This window comes from Hetaerina americana, unplaced genomic scaffold, assembly GCF_022747635.1.
Source record: "Hetaerina americana unplaced genomic scaffold, ioHetAmer1.1.p SCAF_2, whole genome shotgun sequence".
NCBI classification, from domain to species: Eukaryota; Metazoa; Arthropoda; class Insecta; order Odonata; family Calopterygidae; genus Hetaerina; species Hetaerina americana.
The window spans coordinates 55,781,725-55,802,288 of record NW_027286763.1 but is presented as its reverse complement, the minus strand read 5'-3'; the positions used below and the strand labels follow the sequence as shown (position 1 = coordinate 55,802,288).

The 20,564-nt window shown below is 35.1% G+C and overlaps 2 protein-coding genes across 3 annotated transcripts; one reads left to right on the top strand and one right to left on the bottom strand.

Annotated features, from left to right (window-relative positions):
- Positions 1–2,284: 2,284 nt before the first annotated feature.
- Positions 2,285–18,633, bottom strand: LOC139687911 (NAD-dependent protein deacetylase sirtuin-3, mitochondrial-like). 2 transcript variants are annotated; one of them, XM_071585251.1, is made up of 6 exons: positions 17,472–17,565; positions 17,146–17,348; positions 11,787–12,022; positions 6,161–6,303; positions 3,384–3,500; positions 2,285–3,277 (listed from the first exon to the last, which is right to left on the bottom strand). In XM_071585251.1, exons 2-6 carry the CDS (start codon positions 17,250–17,252, stop codon positions 3,071–3,073), a joined length of 810 nt encoding a protein of 269 aa, XP_071441352.1. In that variant the 5' UTR covers positions 17,253–17,348; positions 17,472–17,565; the 3' UTR covers positions 2,285–3,070. The 2 variants fall into 2 exon arrangements, with proteins under 2 accessions (XP_071441352.1, XP_071441351.1); XM_071585250.1 differs by lacking the exon at positions 17,146–17,348 and having other exon boundaries at positions 17,472–18,633.
- A 300-nt stretch (positions 18,634–18,933) lies between these two features.
- LOC139687595 (zinc finger protein 706-like) lies at positions 18,934–20,224 on the top strand. The gene is made up of 3 exons (XM_071584813.1): positions 18,934–19,037; positions 19,345–19,501; positions 19,602–20,224. Exons 2-3 carry the CDS (start codon positions 19,358–19,360, stop codon positions 19,689–19,691), a joined length of 234 nt encoding a protein of 77 aa, XP_071440914.1. The 5' UTR covers positions 18,934–19,037; positions 19,345–19,357; the 3' UTR covers positions 19,692–20,224.
- Positions 20,225–20,564: the final 340 nt, after the last annotated feature.

The window sequence follows — 20,564 nt, the reverse complement described above, 5'->3', positions numbered from 1 at the left end:
AGTTCCTCAGTATTTCTAACATGGTCAGTACATGTATAAACCCATGATGTTTCAAGTATTTTTAAGAGGTTAATTTTTATAAATTTGGCTGGGATCTCATTAAATGATGATCCATCCCTCTTATAGCATTTTTGTCCCTTTTATGGATGAACTTCATTGCTCTGCAATTTAGTCAGTATATATATTCTAAACATGAGGTTCATGGTGATAGGAGGTATTAAATTATACAATGATTTGACCGACTATCAAAAAAGTAAAGAAATGAGAATTGCAAATTTCCCAGGTTACAACAATTCTTTCATCCATTAAAACTTTTTATAATATACAAAACCAATTATTTCACTACCACTTACTTTTCAATATGTCACAAAATGCAGTATTCTCCCATTCCAGCTTTCTTGAATAAAAGTGCACCCCATTATGCTCAAATGCCATGCAATAGTTCTCTCTTGTTCTACACCAAATGTTAATTTTCAAAAAACCTCATGTAAAAAATACTGCATCTACATGCAACAATTTCAGAGTGTAAAAATCATTTGCCTTGACTGGGATGGGATTCCAGTCAAGGCGAATGATTTTTACACTCTCAAATTGTTGCATTGAAATGCACATTAGCTGATGACTCCATTAAAAGTTACTGTTGCAGCATCTCCCGCAGTTTCTTTGGAAACTGCATCCACACTTAAAAATCTAGATTTATGAAAACATACGCTCCATACCATGTGATAAAACTTTCTATGAAAATGAAATGCCACCACCTTGTCAGATTTGAGGAATGTGTAGTATACCTGAGATTCAATAAACCAAAAAAATCCATTCTTGCCAAACATCACATTAATAAAAGTACTCTATATCTCCTTTGTTAGGCTAGCTAGACACTCAGGTTACTCCAAATCTCTGCCTACACTTAACCTCTACAAGAATCTTTCTCTATCACTATAATTCTCTGATCAACATCAAAAAATCATGGCTGGCAATAAAAAAAACTGGCCAAGTATGCAATTCCTCTAAGCTGTAGCCGGAATTGAAGTTATACATCCAGTAATGGCAATAAATACCTTATCATTGCCAGAAATTAACAATAACATGCTAAGAGAGCTTGAAGAAAGCTTTCAGTTATGCATAGAAAAATTATTCTTTCATCCATCCTTTGCCTTCTAAAAAAATAGATGTCTAAATACAAGTCTTAAGGAAATTTTTTAACAGATATACTTTATAAACGCCAGATATTTTAAGCTATGCAAAGGGATATTATTCCCTGTGAAAGTTTAGGACAAACATTACACACATTTCAAAATAAATAGTTTCTTCAATCATTCATTTTTGAAAATGTTCCAGCTAGCATTTCATCACACTCACTTGCCATCTGGTATCCTGTATTTTATCGATGAGCACAAGGATATGGTCATATGACATGTATTTTTACCAATAAGAAGGTTTAAAAATCACAAAGCATTATTTTGGAGGAATAATAAAGATAACTATTTGAACCCAAGGCACATAATACCCCTGAGATATGCACTGTTTCCATCCCTCAATTACACACAATCCATGCATGGAATCAGTAAACTCATACTATCAGCAAAACCTAATAATATTCCGGCTTAATTACAGAATAACAATCAGCTTAAGTATACCACATCTACAAGCCAGATGGTGTGATACAATAAGGTAGGCAAACCTTGATTCTGTTCAATGAATCTCTGTGAATAAATGAACTGGAAAAATATTGCATAGGTAAAGAAAATTCCATTGATTAAGGAGATAATTTGAAGTAGTCTTTTAAACCACCTAAATGCTAATAAAAGCATCGCTATATTTTAATTTCTCAGGATAAATATGAAAGTTCGAATTTAATGAAGGTTCTGAGTGAAAAGAAAATCAATACTATTGAATGTGGCAATATTATCGTACAATTATTGTCCAAATTAAATGTGCATTGAGTAATAATAAAATACCTACTTCACAGTAATAACCAATTTAAAAGCTCGCCTTACCTCCAAGAGTCCAAGTTTTCTCTTATTTGAGTAGCAAAACAATCAATCACAGCAAAAAATCCAAGAAGTTGTTTGATATCATTAGAAGGTTTCCCGGAAGGAGGAATTTAGAATCTTCCATGTTCATGGTTTAAGGGTAACCTTACAGTTTTTTAGCACTGCGAGAGTTGGTTAGCTCTTTCTTTATGAAACTTTTGGAGTCCATTATGGAATTGTAACATGAAAATAAGGTGTAGAATCATACTTTTCCATTAGAAAATACAGTGAATAATTTATCATACATTTTTTAATGCTTTAGCAAAAATACACATGCATATAAAACCATGTACATATCTATAAAAATGTATGGAATGGAACTACTCAGCTCACATCAAAGAATGCAGGTCAGAATTAATAAAAACTATTCTTCAACAGCTTTGAGTTGTAACAACAACAAAAACTACAATAATTTCTCTGTTAGAATGGCCAAGGAGTTCAGGTGTTTAGTCAGATCACTGAATATCTAGGATAGTTTAGCCTACCTATAATCCTCATTATTCCGCACAAAGAAAAGATTTCTGTCTGACTCCAGCAGCAGAAAATAAATAATACACATATTGGCGAATAATTTTTTTTTCACTTTTCATCATTGTATCACGGAAAGAATTCTCATTAATTGAGGACAAAATGAAAGGCATAACGTAAGGCAAAAATTACCCTCTAATTTGGTGGATTTGGTCATATAAAGACTGCACATTCTTTGTTTCCAGATGCAGTATGAATATTTCAATCAGCAAGAATTTAGAAATCTTTCTTTTAATTTTCACACAATCCATAGGTAGCATATGAAGACAAAAACATAGATTCAAAGATGTGATGTGAAAAAATTTTAAACTGGACCCCATCCTTTTGCAATAACGGAATTATTAACACAGTCAAATGGCCTAAAATTTCACATCAAGTAATGCATGATTAGCAACTATGCATCATTCATAATTATCTCATTACCACAAAAATCTTCAGAGGAACTCTCCAAAATTAAATAATCCATTCCAATTTTTTTAAAAATACTATTTAACTAATTGAAAATGGCATCAGGCATTTTCATTATCCTTCTGCAAGGCAATTAAATCATCTAGCCAGCCCATTTCCTGGGCCAATTTATTAATATTTTCAATAATATCACCTACTAACACATGATCCAAATCCCTCAAACCAAGGGACCCTACCACCTCTCGGTTGATTAGAATCCTAGGAGTTCTGTAAGGCACAGCATCACAAATTGATGCAAAAGGATGGACCTTAAAATGCAAAAAAATATATAATTATATCAAAGTGCAAATGGAAAAACAATAAAATCAAATAATATATTTTATTGAACTTAAACAACCTCTTCAATTCTCTTACCTCTAGAGATGTTCCTAAAACTATAAGAAGATCTGCAGCAATGGCATCCAAATTATGCAGCCAAAACTTGCCTGGAAGTTGTTCTCCAAAAAACACAATGTCTGGCTTAACATATCCCTAAAAAATAAAAACAATATTCTCATTTTTGCATACAAATTTAATAATAAATTACACAAAGACACAAAAAAGTACACCAGAGCACATAATTTGATTGATGATATGAACTAAAATACATTTTACAATTACATCCCACAAAACTAGCCTTTTTATTTAAAATTACATTCGAGAGTCTTCAATTTGGCGACTTTCTTCTCAATAGAACAATAACCAGAGGCTACCTAGTTTATCTTTTGTGAGGTGTGACCCCACAAATAAACTTCCTTGTTATATCAAGACATCCCAATTTTAGTTTTCCCACAAACAAAATAATAGTGAACCTTATTATATTTTTTCAGGGATGATGCTGATTGAGTGACAAGATGATGGATAATTTCTACTGTCATTATCCTGAGGCAAAGAGAACTGCTCCTTGAAGCTTCAGTTTCCCCTCCTTGTTCTTGAATTAATTTTAACAAGTCAATTTGATCACCAGAGGATTCCCTGGGAATCCTACAATTCATAACATACACTTAGCAATTAGAGCATTTTTATGCTGGTAGTTTATGGGCTGTTTCTAGAAGATCGAAAAAATTTTCTGTAATTTTTCAACATGTTTACTCAGCCATTTTGGCTTCTTGAGATCAATCTATCATTTCATTTTCTCTTAATTCTTTTCCCTAACCACATGTCTCATTGACTTCTAGCTCTGGATTTTAAAGGTTCTCTTTTCTCTGATCAGCTAATCAAATGGTCCATGTTTATGATCCCCACACTGCCATAATACACATAAATTATTCAATTATCAATTGTTTCCCTGTTTGGTTATCTTTCTTATTGAGCATATTAGGAGTTTATTTGTGGTAAACACTATCATATGTACCCATTCATCCTCAAAAGCAGCAGTTTAATAGCAACATAATCTGATAGCTACATTATTCTTTGCCCAATTCGAAGGCTTTCAGATATATTTCTCAATGATGATTAAGTATTCTCCTTTGTTTGGCAACACCTCAGCAGCTCATATTATCTCATCCTCATTGCTCAAAATAGGCACATAAACCTGTTGTATCATTGTGTCCACAGGTTACCCTCCTATTTTTAGTACCGGAATTTCTTCATACATTCAACAGGCTTTCACTCTTCTCCATTGTTTTTGAGTGAGATGATAACTCCAACCATCTTCCATTCATCTCTTAAGTTCACTTTGTACTTGTAATTCCTGAAGTTAATCTATCCCAGAAAAGCTCCTCAATCCATGGTAAAAGTCTTCCAAAGAACAGAAGTGTCACACAGTCACTACTTCATCTTGGACAAGAGCCACCAGATATATGTACAAACACACTATGTTTGATACTTTAAGGTATCAGTCATGCATATTTATGCACTTGTGATATCAATGGAAGGTAATCCAATATATACAGACACACAAGAGCAGCAGGACCGACAACTGGCAAATTAAGGGATAGAGCATCAAATTCAATTATGCTTAAACCTAGTAAAATACATGATCAAAAATGGAAGCAATAACATATCACTCTTTTAAAGACATCTTCCAATTCTTCTTATAGATACTATCCAAAACAACCACCATGACACACATGGTGTGTACCTTACTTGGTATTGTGTGGATAATGTAAATAAAATACAAAAATAGTGCCAACCGCCATCCTTGTTAAGCAATTCTGGCCAACAATCATACCTAGCCACAAGTTATGAGCAACAGAGGAAGTTCAGTGATGGCTCCAGTTTCCTTTCAATAGCAAAACTGTGACTAAAATTTTTCCATCCATAGAAACCATAAACTCAGTAATCAACTCTAAGGTTGGATGGGTAGATGATGGTAGAGCTCACCCAGTACTAAGCCCTATACAGTGTGTATGAAATTCACACATCAGGGTAGGAAGGTCACTTCCTTTCCCTGTGCCAGCTTTTGTTTCCCAGGAATACCTGGAACTTGAAAAATCACACAGCTTGGTTGTAGATGAGGGTGCCCAGAGAGGCTAGCCCAGGAATCAAACCTGGGCCCTCCGGTCTGTAGTCCAACTCTCTACCCCTGGACTACTGCAACATTTTCTTCCCCAATTGCAAATTTTTTTAAATGAAGATTCTTCAACATATTAGGTATGTTAATACATAACCATTTGTTTTATACATTTATATGCACCTCTGAATGCGTTTAATAAAGTTCAACTACATCAGGCTCAAACCAAAATGGTCATGTACGGAGTAGTTAGGATTTGCATTTGTTTTATCGTTATCAATGGAAGCATGAAATAATCATGTGGACCCCATTTTTACCAAACCATTACCAGATGAAATATCATACATATAAGATGATGCATATATCATTAAATAAGAATTTTGACAACACAGTCACCCTTTCCAACTAGGAGAAAAATGAGATAAATGCCATATTACACTCCAGTAATCCTCCAGGTGGCACCTTGCCCTAGCTACCACATTGGTATGCAGGAAGGGAGTAGGTAACTACAAACCACAAAGCACCTCAAGTAGGGATCGGGATACCACTGAAAAATATTTGTTGTCTTCAGGATTGAAATCCAGGCCCTCTCAGTGGGAAGCCTGTATGTTAAACTCCGCACCATCCCTATCCCCCATGCTCCTAATATAGACATCTGTTTCATTAATTCACTTACATCTTTTTCTTTAATACAAACCTTACAGCTACATAGATGTACTTTCCCAGCAAGAATAGTCTTCTTCACAGCCTCTGGATCGTGCTTATCACCACAAACAATGCAAGATGCTGTACTAAAAGATCCATGAGCTTCTATAAGTTTTTCACCAGGTATCCCACTTACTGTGAAAAGGCAAATCAATAACATAGTAAAAACTTTATTAGTATCCATATCTCTAAGAAAACATTAATGAACAAATTTGCTAGGACTTGTTTAACAGAGGACCAGAATATACAACAGATAATTGTTCTTCCAACCAATGAGAGTTCAACCAAGAAATTTAATCTTATCATAAAATATAAATTGGAAAGGACCAGTGGTCTTTACATCTAATGTCCCTTTTTGCAATGTGATTATAATTACCTTAAAATGGAGCAATGTGGCATCACTTCCCACCAATCAAAATTTTGATAAAGCATTAATTCTTTTGTGAAGAGTCTAATGCAATGATGGCAACGAATACATATCTGCATGGGATTTCATCCAGGGATGAATTTACATGGAACAGTACATGCAGACCAAATCCCATACAGAAATGAAGTCATTCAATTTTTACAGTAAAACTGAATTGTACAAAATTTCACTCAAATTAATTATTTTAAAAATCATTTTCCATTCTATTTTTAAAGACTTGTATTATTTACCACCATAGTCCCATAAAATAAGATGAGCAACAAACTTGCAAAATGCTTGCAAACAGCAAAATTAACATTTTTGGTCCATAACATATTCTGAGCATATGGCTGGTATCTATGCCATGAAAGTTTGAAGCTACACATGTATTATTTCCAAACTTTAAATTGTTTTCATTCAGTCCATCTTTTTCCCAGATTTTGAAAGGAAAAGTGAAAAATAGCCATGATTCATAAATATAGGCAGATGATTGATGCCCATATTTTTATCTATTAATAATTTATCTAATTTTTATCTATTAAATTTATCCTTTTGAACAATTTCATGTTATGTTCTCACCCGACTGAACCACAAACATTATTAACAGTAGTTTCTCGTAGAACTGGATCAGCTCATATTAATCTTTGCTCAAAATCATTTACTCACTTCGAAATTTTCAGAACACAGGCTCAGAAAATGTCCTGGTGGGTCTATTACAGGGGTCATTTCTTGCATGCTTAATCAAATACTCTCAGAGTTAGATAGAATAGGAATCTTGGGTTTACTTTGAGACTAGCTTTTGACTTCATTATTCACCAGCTCCTACACGAAGAGGAATTCCTTTTAAGTGGATTAAATCTTATGACTGCACTGGATCATCATCCCTAAAAATGGTAATAACTTGCCTTGTCTGATAAAGACAACATAAATCCTAAAAATTTCCTGACAGAATTGATGTAACCCAGGATTGTGTCCTTGAAACTATTTTAAATTTAATTTAGATAAATACCTATCAGCTAAGAAAGTTAAACTGTGTGTACCTCCAGTTGGTCCAATAAAATTTGGTGACAGGAGATATAAAACTATATCAGTATCATCAGAGGATAGTTTGACTATCAAGGCAGTCAATGTAACTCAAATTTTACACAATGGTGCCTTCCTTATTCCAAAAAACAGAACACCAATTAGTTCAGCCTCATTTACTTTTCAAAAGGATATAGAATATAGAGTTCCAGCTACAATCTAAGATGATTTGCATACATGGTAAATGTATCTCTTGAAAACCCTGCAAATTTTTAGAAAATATTGTGAATGAAACTATCACTGGATGACCACATTCGCATACCATCCAATAATATAAGTTTCATATGCTTCCCTACTAGAAACAAGATATACTTCAAATATCTATTTAAAATTATGGATTTCATTATCTGGTTATATTCAGTGTTTTGCTTTGTGGCTCCTCACTTTATGCTGACTGAAGTCTTCAGAACACAAAAAATTTAGCATAGCTTATGAGAAATCCTCCTTTGGATGCACTCTGCTTGAATGAGCAAAATATTGTCAGTAGAAGAAGAAGATGACCCAAAGAACTTGGCCATTATTCAGATCTACAAGGGTAGTTAGAAAGGTCCTTGGAATCACCACCATATGTCAGCGCTAGCGCAACAAGTATCCCATGTGGTAATAGGTAATCCTTTATGAGTCAACAAGTACTGCACCAGTGCTCTGGGAAGGGATCTGTGGTGCGGACGCCTCTGTTGTTCCCGTGTACGAAAAAATTGAGATCTGAGCAATGATTCAATGCTTCGTAAAGAAAGCTATGACAGCAAAGGAAATTCATGCCAACTTTCAGAACACTCTGCGGGGCTCTGCTCCTTCATATTCAACTGTTGCTAAGTGGACAAACAAGTTTAAGTTTGGTCGGGACAGCTTAGATGATGATCCCCGAAGTGGTCTACCAAAATGTGCCACTACTCCAGATTTTATTGCAAAAGTGCATAAAATAGTCATGGAGGGTCGCCGACTAAAAGTGCGAGAAATTGCTGAAGCTGTAAGAATGTCATCTGAATGGGCACATCACATTTTAACAGAGGAATTAGAGATGAGAAAATTATCTGCTAGAAAGGTGCCATGACTATTGATGCAGGAACACAAATGCATCAGAATGGAAATTTATGAGCAATGTTTGACCTGTTTTAAGAGCAACCAACAAGATTTTCTGCGCCGGTTTGTGACCACAGATGAAACTTGGGTCTGCCACTATAGCCCAGAGACAAAACAGCAGCAAAAGCAGTGGAAACATGTTTATTCACCATCAACAAGGAAAGCAAAAGGCAACACAGTCAGTCAGGAAGGTAATGGCTTCAGCTATCTGCAATGCAAAACGGATTCTGTAGATCGATTATCTTCCCACTATTCAAAAAATTACTGACCATAATATGCTAACCCCCTGGAACAACTAAAGCAAAAGATACTTGAAAAAAGGCTGGGTTTGACAAGTAAGAAAGCCATCTATCATCAAGACCAAGCATGCCCTCACACAAGTGTCACTGCCATGGCAAAAATATGTGAACAAAGATATGCATTGTTGCCACACCTGCCTTATTTGCCTAATTTGGCTCCATCAGATTTCCATTTCTTCCCCAAGCTAAAAATTATACTTGCTGAACAGAGATTTTCTTCAAACTAAGAACTAACAGCTTAAATAGACAGGTATTTTGCATACCCGAAGGAATCAAATTTTCCAGATAGGATCAAGAGACTGGAACATCACAGGACCAAGTGCATTAGTGTACAGGGAGAGTTGATTAATTCTATTCCGAGAACTTTTTACACGGGGGAGGGAGGAAAAGAAAAAATAAACAGGGTAAACAATCAATTACAGGAAATAATTGTTTCCCTCTGGGAGGGAACATTTGATGATTATGGGGATTAAAACATGGTAGTGATTGAAAAGGAGATTGAAGTAAGGTAGGGGAAAACAATTTTGGAACAAGAAATGGCTGTGACAAGAAATCTAAAGCATTCTGCAGGAAGCAGGCTTTAATCATAATGAGCACTTGGTTTAAATGCCACAATACTCCAGAGAATACTCTAGGGAATTCAGGGAGGTATAAGTTAGAGTACATTATGGCTACGCACAAATTTAGGTAAAGCATGATTAATTTGCAGTTTCCCAGGAATGGATGTGAATTGAGGTCATAATTTAGTAATAATGAATTGTAATATAAAGTTCAAGAGGATAAGACAGCAAAGATGGTTGAGGAAATGGAAAGCAGAAGAATTAACCAAAACAACAAGAAAGGAGCATAAAACGTTGTTCGAGGAAATCATAATCATGGAAAGGGAGTTGGGTACTATACGATGAAAATGGGAACATATCATAAAAGGTATATCAAAAGCTGCAAACGACACAGAGCTTTGCAGAAGGAAGCATTAAGAATTGAATAATAAGAATAATGAGGGAAAATCTGTGTAAACAATCAAAGATAAGTCAGCAAAATTTATGGACTGAACCAGGAAAGATTAAAGAACAATGGAAAGAATAAATAGAAAATATACATATATGATGAACACAAACTGGCAGTTTATGTATCTTGGAAGTGTTTTGGACCAACATGGTCAAAGTAGTAGGGACATAAGTAGAAGAGTTCTGCTCGGCAAAAAGGTTGTTACAAGGATGAGGGAGTTGATGACGGAGACGTTGAGTAAGGGTGTTAAGAAAAGACTTGTGAAAACTTTGATGAGAAGCATAGTTATGCACGGCGCAGAAACATGGTCACTGAAGCAGGATGGTAGACCTAGATTGAACGCTTTCGAAATGTGGGCTTGTGGAAGGATGGAGAAGGTGAAGTTGACCAAAAGGAAAAGAAACGAGGAAGTACTGGATATGGTGGGGGCAGAGAGGTCATTGTTGGGAGAAGTCATTAGGAAGAAGGAAAAATGGATGAAAGCATATTGATCGGTAGTGGAATGATGAAGATTGTAATAGAGGGGAGAATGTTAGGCAAACGAGGTAGGGGCAGGAATAGGATAGGGATGTGGGGTGAAATAAAGGGAGAGAGGAAGTACACAGTATAGTCAGATTTTGGGTTGTTTTGTTAAGAGAAAAGAGAAATGTATTTGGTAGTTGTGCTCATCCAAAACCTACCTTGCCCGGCAGATTACCTATTAATAATAATAATCTGAAGGTTTCTAAAGACAATCTTATTTTATTTTCAAGGTGGCATAACATTTTAACCCGGAGTAGAAAATAAAAAGCTGTAATTACAATGATTCCCATTAGAATTTACTACAATTTAAGGATGCTGCTGAAAAATAATGCCAATTCCTTTATATATACACATATCCATTCCTTTATGTTAGTACTTTCTTTTCACTCTTCCAGTAGTCTCTCAAATTCTCCAATTTTCCACTCTACTGCTTTTCCTTGTACCATATCTCCAAAAAAAAGTTCTCGGATTCCTTTTATATTAATTTCATTTTCTTTCTTAATACTTCAAAATGTACTTTATAATATTTATATGCAATTTTTCCAAAGAAACAAGTTTTTTTGGAATGGATACAGAAGAGTGTTAAAGTGTCTCTAATAGTAAAATTGGCACATAACATTCTCTCATACATGCCTTAGCTTGTTAATATCCATGAATAAATTTCATCATGTAGCTGCATTAGGGAACACATTACCATGAGTATAAAAGTTATAAGGGGATGCAACTGACAGCTAAATTCATTTGTATATTAGGAATAGGTGGGTAATTTGATAATGGCAGGATGTTCAAGGAATGTAGGAATAGTAGAGTGAAACCCAGTGTTGGCATTAGCCTACTCTTAACGAAAGGTGCTAATGGGTCCACAGTTTATCATTCCAACCAATGGATGACTCCACTTGAAGTTCTCTCCAGAGAGAACTCCAAGTAGGTGTCAGAATACTATTGAAAAATACTATCACCAATGGGACCAGAACCCAAGCCCTCACAGTGAGAATTCAGTACATGAGCTACCTCACCATCTTGATCCCCAGATTACCATGACATTCCAAATGAAGAGTGCTTAAGAACCCAAAAAAATCTCATAGTACTTCTTAGCAATAGGTAAGGAAAGAGGAATGCCAATCAAAATGGCATATGGTGTTTTAATTAATTTCAGCATGAAACATTTCCTAAACGAAAACCAGGTTAATTGACAGTTATAATGAACATTATCTTACATCTTTCAAGGCCATCAATATTCTGAGTATACATTCTGAGTAGTTTTCCTTTTTCATGCAGCAATCGTACAAAATAATGACCTAAATTCGGTCGATATTTTTCTCCTGGGTACAACTCTTGTGCCAGAGTTATGAATGGCATTGGGTTGTCAATGAAATACTGAACATCAAAAATTGCTTCTGGATAAGGAAGCTTATATTTCTGCAGGTTATGATACAATCCAGTTTTTGGAGATCTGTGGAAATATAACAATAACAACGAAATAAATTAATACACAAACACAATAATATTCAAAATATATTTTTCCACATATTGAATCTTTAAATTTTCAGGGTGGGATTGTGTTGGATAGTATTGGTGCACTCGTTATTCCAGGGGGAAAGGTTGAAGAAGAGATAATTTTGCCATCACCAAGGTATCAAAAGCTTAGAATTTTTTCTTTATTAACATAGAACCATAGCAATTTTTGGGCAAAATTTACATCAGAAAAATTATTCTGCAAAATTAACCATTATTTAGTTATTGTCTTCAGTAACTGTTTTTGCAATTGAACTGTTACTGTGAGTTCAATTACCATTGGAAATTTGGTTGAAGTGAACTATATGAGTGAAGGCGGTCACTTACTGAAATGAGTAAATTCAGAGCTGCTAAATTTTGCTTTCCTGAGACTCCTAAAATGTTAATTTTTCACACCACAGATTTTAAACCATTGCGTATGTGGGTAATTTCAGAAGTCACAGCAACCACTTTTTGGGGGGGGTAGACAATTTATTTTCCATAAATTTGAAATTACACACATGAAGGGCGAAAATATTCTCTCCTGATTAGCTTTACTTGGATAATATCATAAGGGTGCAGCACAGAGCAGATATAAGAGGTAAGAAAAAACATTACAGAATGAATCACAATTGTATATTAATTTCATCATGAAATTTAAGAATACAAAAATATGATTTTGAAAATTTTTATTCTTGAATGAATATCGTCCTCTTACTATAGCATATTTTAAAATTTCTCCAAAACGAAATATTTGCTCAAAAAATTGGTGAAAGACTTCTAAGATGACTTGCATAATATTTCATAATTACCACTTAATATAATCTTTTCCAAAAAGCATGCTGGCATCAGGTAAATAATATCACTGTGTGGTCTAAGTGAACAGAGTAATGAAAAACTATAATGTTTTTATGAACCAACCATTCATCACAGTAATTTCAACTGACAGGTTGGGTAGAGCTCACCTTGTACTAAGCCCCATGGCATGTGAAATTCATATTTCAGGGTACTAGGGGGACAGGATTCTTATACCTTTGATTTCCCAGGAAAATAAGGAAAAATCAGACGGCTGAGGATGTCAGATACACCAACCTATCCACTCGACACCACCTAAGTTTGAATAGGAGTCCTCCGTTCAGTAGTTAAACCCACTACCCAGTTGGTTGCCATGCCACAAATTTATTAAAATTGATCCATTGTTTTTTCCCCAAAGAAAATTAAATACATCCACAAATTGACACTTGAGCAGAAAATAATTAGAAAATTAAAAACTACAAATTATGACACCACAAAAAGTTACGGTCACCGATGGAAATATTCAGATAACCCTACAACCAAGGCTTAAAAATATTATGGCTCGGGGAGTTCTTTGAACAAATAGAAATAACAGTTCTAATGAAAAGTAAGGAAAATTTTCCTCACTAAGATAGTTCAGTCAGCACTAGCATGATTTATTTTCTGTAGAAATGCAACCTGAGGAAACCAAGCTTGATGCGTTAAAGTTATAAAAGCCATTAAGGGACAGCTTGAAGTACTGGAAAATGTCTGTGAAAAGGTTTCAAAAATTCTCTCGTCTGAAAATATGGCATAAAACCATAAACACAGTAATCAACCCAAAGCTCGGTTTGGTAGGTGATGTTAGAGTTCACCCAGTACTACGCCCAATACAGTGTGTATGAAATTCACACATCAGGGTAGGAAGGCCAGTTCCTTTCCCTGTGCCAGTTATGGTTTCCCAAGAAGACCTGGTACCCGAAAAATCACATAGCTTGGGTGGAGCTGCAGGTGCCCAGAGTGCCTTGCCCAGGAATTGAACCCAGGACCCTCCAGTCAGCAGTCCAATACTCTACCCCTTGGACTAACTAACGCTAATTGCAACAAACCTAAAATCTTAGAGCAATGAAGCCAAGTCAGCTACGATCAATGCTATTACATATTTGCTTACAGCGACGTTTGCGCTATACTAAACTGGATATAATAAATTCAATGGCATCTCCAAAATAAGCCGTTGTTAGCTGATGGTGATATATAAACAAAATCAGTTTAACCATCAAATAGCTCTAAACAACAATAAAGGAAGTAAATCAAAACATGCTCCCAATGAAATCCAATTTTGTAATTATTTTTCCTTATACCTATCCATATATTTTCAAGTCATTTCAAAATTAGATGCACCTTACCTGCAAGTAAATTTGACTATTCAATGAAAATATATAATAAAATAAATCCAGGAGAATGTAACTATCCACATTATTAGCAAATCTTTACACGTATGTTATTGAGGTTAGCTCTGATGACCTTCACTTAAACTTAAGTATCATATCTGGAGAGCTTTTTTGTACTTCTGGCAATCAGGCACTAAGGATTCTCTTATAGCAAACTTGGCACTGACAAATTATCAAAGACATTTTCTCAGGTGTTTGAGTACAAGAAAATGCGTGAACAATGGTTGTCTAAAGCACAGGATACATCCCCAATTTTTTACGTTATGTCCCCAGCTGGCAAAGTAGATGTTATCACTCATTAAAAGTAAGAAAAAGCTAGTATAACGAAATAGAGACAATTATAAACTGACAACTAACTCCCAGTTAGTAGTTTTTTCACAGAAATTTTCATTATAACAGAATTGGATTGCCACACTATTGCTATTTTCCATAATATATCTAAAGTTTTTGGAAGTAGGGTATAATTAACATTGAAGAACCAAAACCAAAATAAACCAATCAGTTAGGTAGCATTGTACCCCTCGGTGGAAAAGAAACAAAATTTTCCAGTGTTGAAAAACAAGCTTGTAAGTTATAGTTCATTGCTGAGATATTAGAAAATAATTTGAATATTCATCAATTTTGGAAGAAGTATCATCAAAAATTAATGTTTTCACCTTGATATTATCAGTGTACCAATTTTCCAAAAATTCAACCTCTTGTTGACAAGGGGGAATCCCAAAATATAGGTAGGGGGTCAAAGAAAAATGTATTCAGGGTTATGAAGAATTTGAAACCCACAGATTTTGGTAAATTATCCTATTCGAGCCTAATCTCATAAAATATCAAAGAACCATACTGGAGCTATTGATTTTTAAGCAGCTGAATCTCAATAATTTCCAATACAATTATTTTACAGCCTCTGATTTATGAAAACCACAAAATATTGATGGAAATTTAACAGATACATCAGTCACTATTCACTTCTGGTGGAAAACTCAAGTAAAAAACACTTGTTTCTCGGAAGTTGTATTTGTATTACTTTCCACTAACGATTTCACCTAATCCTGTGATTTATAATGGCAAAAAAGGTACTCAACTATCATTTTAACCGACAAGTGGCACTCAGAACTTTGCCGAAATTTCCAAAATTAGGACCTGATATAGAATTATGCACACTGTCAAAAAAGACAAGTCTTATATGCTGATTTTAAGGTCATAAGTTCAAACCTAGATGATGCCCCTGGGCTTCCTCAAGGAAAAAAATTGTAAAATTTGCTGGGCACCAGGGCCTTATGGAATAGTGCAAATGGCACTAGGAAATAAGGAGACCAACCATACCCTGAATGTATTATTTCACACCACAGGGAATTTCTTTGGTATAATGTACTATCATCAAATAAACCAACCTTTGAAATGAATAATTCAATTTTCCAAAGAGTGATTAAGTAAATTAAAGCACAAATTAGTTTAAGCAGTAAGTATGCTATCTTCTTCCAATTCTTAATTTGTAACAAAAATGGAAATCACCTAATAATAAAACACCCAACAAATTTCTGAACATGAAAAGAAAGTAAGCATAACTGTATCACTATGTGAATGAAAGTTCATGACAGCATTTCCTCTTTACGGAGCACATCCCTATAATATGAAGAGGCAATTTCACTTTGAGTACACTTTCATTTCACTTTCAGGCCAAGTTTTTATTAAACATTTAACATTCTAAAAATGAGTAATAATAATTTAACTCAACAACCTCTTCAGGTTATTTGTTTTTATGCATTAAAAAATATGGTGATTATTACCGCAGGTACATGCTCACAGTAACCCCCAAGATAAATCATTCCCTCTCTATTCACAATTCCAAAAATTTCTGAAACGAACTTCAACGTAAAGTAACCATTTGAAATTATTAATAACCCTTAATAATCCAGATTTTCTTACAATCTTCACTTGTAACAGTATGCTGACACTATTTTTGTCAATTCCCTCGTTAAAAACACACATTAACTCATTGACGAACGGATTACAACAAAACAATATTAGCAAATAGGGTAAAATCATCAACAAAAATTACTATTAAAGGAGTTTGACCAGGCATAAAAGTGAATACTTTGATGCAACAATTAAGGAGTTGAAAGCATGGCTACCTCTGAAAAAACAATAAAACTTTATCAATAAAATTCTAAAACCTGGAAATATTCCCCAATCTTTTTTTTTCAATCTTCAACAATACTGATCAAAGTGACAACTGCTGGCAATATCCACCATAGCTACTTGCCTCACTTCATCTTGGGCACCATTATTATAAATTCCCGTTTATGTTAGAAGTCGGTTGAAAAGGCTGAATTATTGATGGACTATTTGCACAGGTATTGGAGATGACACTCATTTCTCCCCATAAATCAGAGAAACTGATAATGAGGTATCCTCGGTAGAGAAAATTGCAAGCGCAAGACACCTTGTAGAATGGTCATAGAATATACTCAAAAGTTGGCATCTCATGTACCATGTCATTTCAAATTCATCTTAATATACACACTTACTCCAAATTTTCAATTACTAACCATCGTTGGTAATAGCAATGATTAAATAATAACGTAGCTATTGTCAGAAATAAAGTCAGCAGAGAAGTTTTGAAACCGCATCCAATAATTTGAATTTAAAAATGCAGCGATACCTAATGACCTCTCGCTAGACTAAATAATTGTGGCGTTTGGAACGGGAAAGAATATTTAATGCATAAATAAATATACTAATGCAAGTAACAAATGTCAGTAGATGGCAACTTCATTACTAACAACGGATGCTTTAGCAAACATTAAGGAATTGTAAAGACCATTCATGTTAATAATTAATATAAACAAATATTACTGACGGAAGTAGAAACTGGAGAAGATGAACCAGGAGTGAACGGCGGCAGATGAACTGCGGTTTAAAGAAAACAGTCACTCTGTGTCCCAAACCAGGCATCTTATATTCCATCTGTTCAGTATTCGCTCGTTAGTATTCACTGTAGCAAGATAGATTTAATGGGCTGCAACTATTCCATAATATTATTTCATTTCCAGAACCAAAGACCTTAATAAATGGGTTCAAGAAGAGTCGGTTAATGTACTCTCGCCCGATCACTCGCAGGAAAGGGTATGCTTTTCATATTTAGGACTGCTTGGGCCTTCGTCCACTCAGAATACCATAACTAACCTGAAATCTGGAATGCCACTTGGAGTACTTAAGCCGGCTCCTGCCATAACCACTACGTTTTCACATTTATCACGAATAATTGTGGATATTTTCTCAAACGAATCCGGAGAATTGCAGAGTCCACGGTAACTTGTTGCTCGAATACCGATACTCCTCCAACTTCCACTTCTGCATATTGCTGCAGCGAGCAAATTAATATAGCTAACATGCATGTTGGCACCTGACTAATTACTGCCAACATTAGAATTTTTTAGCTGTGATTATTTTAGTAACGTCGGTTTTGAATGACGAAATGAAAAACGCAAAATGCAATGGGAGGAGAGAGAACAGAAGGTCATCAATGTTTCGTAAAAACTTTCCCGACTGCCACTGATTGGAATGGTTAAGATGTTTATTCACAACATGGGGAACATAATCTAGGTTCAAAATCATCCACGATGTTGTCCTCCTGAAGGCTTTAAAATGTCTAAGGATAAAATCATACCATATGCTCGAATATTTGGACGATATACTCTAACCGCAGAGACGTGAACTATCAATAATCCAACAACCTTTTAGCCTGGCGGCACATTAATGATGCCAAAAATTCCTACTCGGTAAATTTAAGTTTACTTTCAAGGTGCGAAAATGAGAGGAAAGGTGCATCAATATTGCCACCTAAATATGTAAGAAATCGCTGGAGTGAATGACATTACCACGTAGTTTCAAAAACCGCGGAGGAAGGCATTAGTATTTTTCTTGCGAGACCGAATGCGTTATTAGTACTTAGATATTCGCGAGACAACTACAATATTATGCATAGTAACGGGGGAAATACTGTTCACCCCTTTAATTACTATTCACTGCTTTTCCTACGCCTGATAAATATTGTACGCTTATTTATAATCAAAGCATCAGCCTTACTCCCCTTCCACAAAATGCACTCCAGAACGCCAAGAGGTTTCTGTCAAAATTCAATCAAAAATAAGAATGGATCTTCTTTAACAATAAACAGAATGATGTCACGGCATAGGCATTTTATTAAGAACTGCACGCAAGTATTTTCTAATCCATGCACATGCCGTAGCTCATGACAACTAGGCCATCCTCTCCAAACTTTCTATACCACCGAGGGCGCACCCTCCTTTATGAAACAATGACTAAGTCAAAAATGTGATAGCACCCAAGCCAGCAAAGATTATTTTCCAATTAACAATACCTCCTAAACAATTATATGATTCTGATGTCCAACCGATTGCGTTAACAATCCGCGCTTATCACGGTACGGAACATCAAGTACTGTTCCATTACCATGTTATGGCGCTGAAATCGCAGCAAGTATTTATAAAGTTTTGTATATATTAAATAAAACCATGTTAAAATTTTGTTAAAAAAGGAAAAAACAATCTTAAATATAATTAGAGCTAACTGGTATGTTTTGGTTATTAGGCGTAATTGGTACGAAAAATTCTCTCGTATGTCTTATTACCGCTTAATGCTAAAACGTCACATCCGATGAATAACCAAGCAGCGGTGGGCTGACTGTGGAATTCGTGTTTAGTGTTTGTCCTCATTCCAAAGGAATAGGTATGGATTCGTTGAATAAATTGGAATTTTCATATGAAATGAATCTAACAGTAACTGGCTACAAAAAAACTGTGGATATGTTTTTAAAATTACTTGAAAATACTATTTATTGTGTATTACAGCAGCAGCATACGCTTTCGAAATCGTTGATAACACCTTAGGCTTTCGACATATAGCTTGTATTTTTTCTAGACAATAATTTTGATTTTTTTAGCATAATTTTTTATTTATGTAGACGTATAATAGGATGTCTGGATAGTAAGGTTTAAATGATATTCTGGTTTACTGAACGTTTCTTTCTGCATAGGCTGCATTGAATAATGGCGAGGGGCCAGCAGAAATTGCAGTCCCAGGCGAAGGCGGCAGAAAAAGCAGCGAAGCTCAAAAAACAACAAGGGCATAATGCGAATTCTCAGAAAAAAGCAGCCCAAAAGGCGTTAGTCCACGTGTGCGCCATTTGTAAGGTAATATTTTCTTTGCAGGATTTCAATAGTCCCCTACTGTTGTAACTAATGCTGTCTGAACCTAAATATCTTGAGATTTTGATAAACCTGTGCTTTTCAGGCCCAGATGCCAGACCCAAAGACTTATAAACAGCATTTCGAAAACAAGCATCCCAAAAACCCAATGCCAGACGATTTGAAGGATGTTTGAAATGAGACCTTTTATTAAGGACTAACCTAACCCTTGCCATCCCTCTACCTCGTTCCTTAGACCCCTCCTCGAACTGCCGGTTGGATTTGATGCCATTTGTGGACGATGTTTCACCTTATCCTATTAAGCCCGAAGTGCTTGACTTGGCTGGACAAATATAGAAGTGTAATAATTAAGTGATGGCAGTGTGACTTCAGATTCTTCACTCGAGAATGAGCGTTCTTGGTGTTGCTTTTGCATTAGTGAATTGGCAGGTAAATTTGTGATTGATTTTGTCGTTGGCGGCTTTTGGTAAATATTTTATTTTTTAATTTCCTCTCGCTGTTGGCCGCATGTTTGTGATTTCTTGTTCTGTAATTGAAGTGTGCATTTTGTTGTATGAAGTACTGGCACATTCTTTCTTAAGGTCTTAACAATAATTGTTTTGGAGATCTTCTGGAGCCTGAGGTTTGTGATTTCCATAGACGTGTAGTGTTGTTATTGGTGAAATGTGTATTTCTTTGGTATTAATGAAATCTGGAAATTAACTTCAAGTAATAATGTTTATTACCTTAGAGAAGTAAATTATCTCCCATTTTTCCAGAGTTTTTTGCCCTCTTTTGCACAATTCTAAACGATGATAACATGCACAAATATAACAAGTTTACTTTTTTCTGCAGAGCGGTTTAATCATGAAAATTTCACATCGTTGACTTGTCGTAAATGTTCTGTTGTGAGTTCGCTCTAAATTTTGTAGATAATAATCAAATATATTTTTCACTATTTCCAGAATGATGGAGAAGAATTTTTTTAAGCTCTTTTTTTCCTTTGTTAGTTGATTGGTATTGGAATTCCGAACATGGCAGGAAAACTTTTCCTTCGCCAGGTGTTATT